General features: G+C 38.6%; 1 protein-coding gene across 1 annotated transcript in view; it reads left to right on the forward strand.

Annotated features, from left to right (window-relative positions):
• Nucleotides 1–3,486, forward strand: part of LOC107728409 (kinesin-like protein KIF15) — a 62,224-nt gene that overhangs the window by 39,522 nt on the left and 19,216 nt on the right. The window contains exons 28-31 of the mRNA XM_016538570.1: nucleotides 496–660; nucleotides 1,483–1,586; nucleotides 1,663–1,726; nucleotides 2,074–2,111. Coding sequence (XP_016394056.1) covers nucleotides 496–660; nucleotides 1,483–1,586; nucleotides 1,663–1,726; nucleotides 2,074–2,111 — 371 coding nt within the window. The remainder of the gene's footprint in view (nucleotides 1–495; nucleotides 661–1,482; nucleotides 1,587–1,662; nucleotides 1,727–2,073; nucleotides 2,112–3,486) is intronic.

Below are 3,486 nucleotides of genomic sequence, written 5' to 3' on the forward strand. Positions count from 1 at the left end.
ATTTTTTTTATAACTCATCCGTTTAAATTATATTAAGCCTTAAAGTTCTGCATAATTAAGGGCGTGGACACTTGAGTGACAGGTGGATTGCCACTGCTGTCACCACCGTCGAGCTAGGTGGGCATGGTTTCAGCAACCTGCTCCCGCCTCTTTGCCTATTTTCGATTATCCGGGTGTGACGCGTAAAATTTACAGTAATTTTACAGTTTAATATGGTACTATAGACATTGCCCTACCCCGCTCATATGGTATTCATTTTATTTGTGCAGGTCTTAAAAAGGTCTTAAATTTGAGCTTAAAAATCCTGCAGAAACCGTGTGTGTGTGTGTGTGTGTGTCGTCTGAACCGTATTTGTGGGACAAAAGTTGTATTTGTGGGACAAAGTCAAGATGTGAGCTGAACCTGAAAATCTCACAAAACCTCCTCTTGGGGATGTCCTCATTTGTAAAAATCATCTTTAACTTAATGGTTTCATCTCGATGTCTGTTCTTTCAGACACCGCAGACCCCCTGTGGCTTTGGCTCGAGTCTGTCTCAGGTGCTGGAGTGTCAGGAGAGAGAGCTGGAGAGCCGACGCTCCTCTATGATCACCATGGAGGTTCTGCTGAAAGAGCTCAATGCAGAACGCACAGCCAAGAACCAAGAGATCGACAGATTAAAGGTCACGCTCATGCACACAGTTCCCACTTCATGTACAGCAAATACAGTGGTGGCCAAAATTGTTAGAACACTTGGCATATTTAAGAGGTTTCAGTTGTTTTGTTGAATTGGCTATTACAATACCCATAAAACGAACTATTGCCGGATCTACCTGCGATGGAAGGAATCTGCTGCAACATTGAAAATGATGGACTGACCCCTCAAAGTCCAGACCTCAACCCCATCGAGCAAATTTGGGGCGAGTTGGAAAATAAACTGGACAGATCTATTATATATTCAAAGGAAAGCCTTTGGCTTGATTGGCAGAAGGCATGGGATAACATTAGGTTCTCAGGAAGTATATTGACACTAAGCCAGAGAGATGTGCTGCTGTAATTGCTGCAAAAGGTGGACATACCAAATATTAAAGTTAAAAGTGGATAAAACGGCATGACTCACTTAATCTGATATTTGTTGTGCTCAGAGCAACCATCTGCATGTTTCATGAACATGAGATGAAATCTGTTTTGAAATCTGATGAAATATGTTTTTATGAGATGAAATCATGTTTTGGAGGCAAAAAGGTCAATATTTTCATATCTGTCAGGTGTTCTAACAATTTTGGCCACCAATGGATATGTGTGAATCTTGCAACTTATCAAATAATCAAGTCGATAAATGTTATAAATGCATGCTTTAGTTATTATATACTTATTTACTCATTGTGTATGTTGTGTCAATTTTCATTGCAGTGCACCCAGAATATTATACTTCTGAGTTTTTTTTGTTTTTTATAAAAGTTACTGTGAGGTTCACTCGTCCACGTTTGCCTGTGCATCTATAGGCCCAGCTGAATGAAAAAGAGATCGTGCGAATGGAGATTCAGACACTGTTGGACAAGTTTTACACCGTCCAGAATCAACACAAACAGAGTGGCTGTGCGCAAGAGTAAGACTAATTCACTCATACACTTCATACATGTGTGTTCTGTGCATGCAATTAAACCATTTATTTGTCTTTATAGAGATGTGAGGGAGGCCATACACATTTCTGTTTTGAGAGAACTACAAGAAGAGAAGAAAATAAAAGTAGGTCAAGGCAAGATCTAAAAAATCTCTATATAAATTAGTTTGCATCATCTCTCTGGAGTAAGAAAAAAAAAAAAAAAGTGTAATTTATTTCCCCCCTAACATGGAGAGCAACAACAATGAAGCAAAATTGTCTGAAACTGTTTCTGACAAACTAATTGTTAATTTGCTTTTCAGTTTTATTTGTTTACGTCAACGTTTGTGTCAAATTACCTTTATTCATGACTTTACTTGTTATCCATAATTTGAGGAAAGGCATATTAGAAATGGTATTATGCCCTTTTGAACACAAACATTGATATACGAGGCCCCGTTAAGTTTTTTTGTTCTTTTTTTGTTTTCATTAGAACTCCCTGATGATGCAGTTGACTGACGCTCAGACAGAGTAAGTGAGCTGATTTTTGTTAAAATTATTTTGTTTAGATTATCTAAAGCTGAATGAAAAAATGTTTTAATAGTTTTATTTGTGGTTGAAACCCAATGCTACTTTTGGGCCTATTTGGACTTGGCCACTTCATGCATTTTCTTGAAATTCTCTGAAATGTGTTTTGCAAATAAGGTAAAAGCATCTGGTTCTTGAAGCCACATATGTAAATTTTTACTCCTACCAAAACGATACAAAAGCAAAAAGTGCAAGAGCATGTTATAACTACCGGCTCCTGATAGCAGATACCACAGCACTACTGTAACACGCATGTGCACAGATATAACCTGTCGTAGATGAGCATCTCTCTTCAGCAAAACCACCATAAATGAACCCCACATCTCGCGTCTTCAATCTGCGGCCTCTTCGCATGTTCAACACAGTCATCTTCATTAAAAGTGTTCAGTGCTTAGCTCTTTCACCAGTGCTGACGACACTCTTGATCTTTGAAAGCCACAGATATGTGCTGCAATCAGTGACATTTGCAAATAGTGCAGCAGTTTAAGATCAAACTTTGCTTTGCAGAGACACATTTATGTCTAAATTAAAACATTTAAAGCATTTTACAGTTTTAACAGTTCAAATAGCTATCTGATGAAGTGACAAGTGTAAACCGGTCCTCTCTTACTGTCAGCTGCAGTTCAGTCTGTTTTCTCCTGCGTGTTTCCTGGAAAAACTGGTTTTACCTCAGTCCTTAACCCTGCAGGTCTGCACAGTTTGCACTGGAAGTACTTGAAGTGGCACGTCACTTTCAGTTGATGATCAGCCTGTTTTGTAAATATGCAAAGCTTCTCCAACCACTATTTTCCCCCATCCAAAAACATAATTTTTATTCTATTTAGGGCTGCAACGATTCGTCGACGTCATCGATTACGTCGATTATGAAAATACGTCGATTAGCATGGAATGCGTCGACATGTCGCACCTTTAGCCACACCCATTGCGTGAGCCTGCAGTTATCCCTTCTTAAGACTGTTTTTCTGCCATGTTTAACACAAAACAAGACTCTAGAGCAGAAGGTAAAGGCTAGTATGGCAACATCACTTCATAGAGTTGCGTTCATAGTGCATTTTATTATTATACAACCGTCAGAACCGCATATACAGTATCTCACAGAAGTGAGTACACCCCTCACATTTTTGTAAATATTTTATTATATCTTTTCATGTGACAACACTGAAGAAATGACACTTTGCTACAATGTAAAGTAGTGAGTGTACAGCTTGTATAACAGTGTAAATTTGCTGTCCCCTCAAAATAACTCAACACACAGCCATTAATGTCTAAACCACTGGCCACAAAAGTGAGTACACCCCAAAGTGAAAATGTCCAAATT

The sequence above is a fragment of the Sinocyclocheilus rhinocerous genome, unplaced genomic scaffold, assembly GCF_001515625.1.
Source record: "Sinocyclocheilus rhinocerous isolate Xijiao unplaced genomic scaffold, SAMN03320098_v1.1 scaffold126, whole genome shotgun sequence".
Lineage (NCBI taxonomy): Eukaryota > Metazoa > Chordata > Actinopteri > Cypriniformes > Cyprinidae > Sinocyclocheilus > Sinocyclocheilus rhinocerous.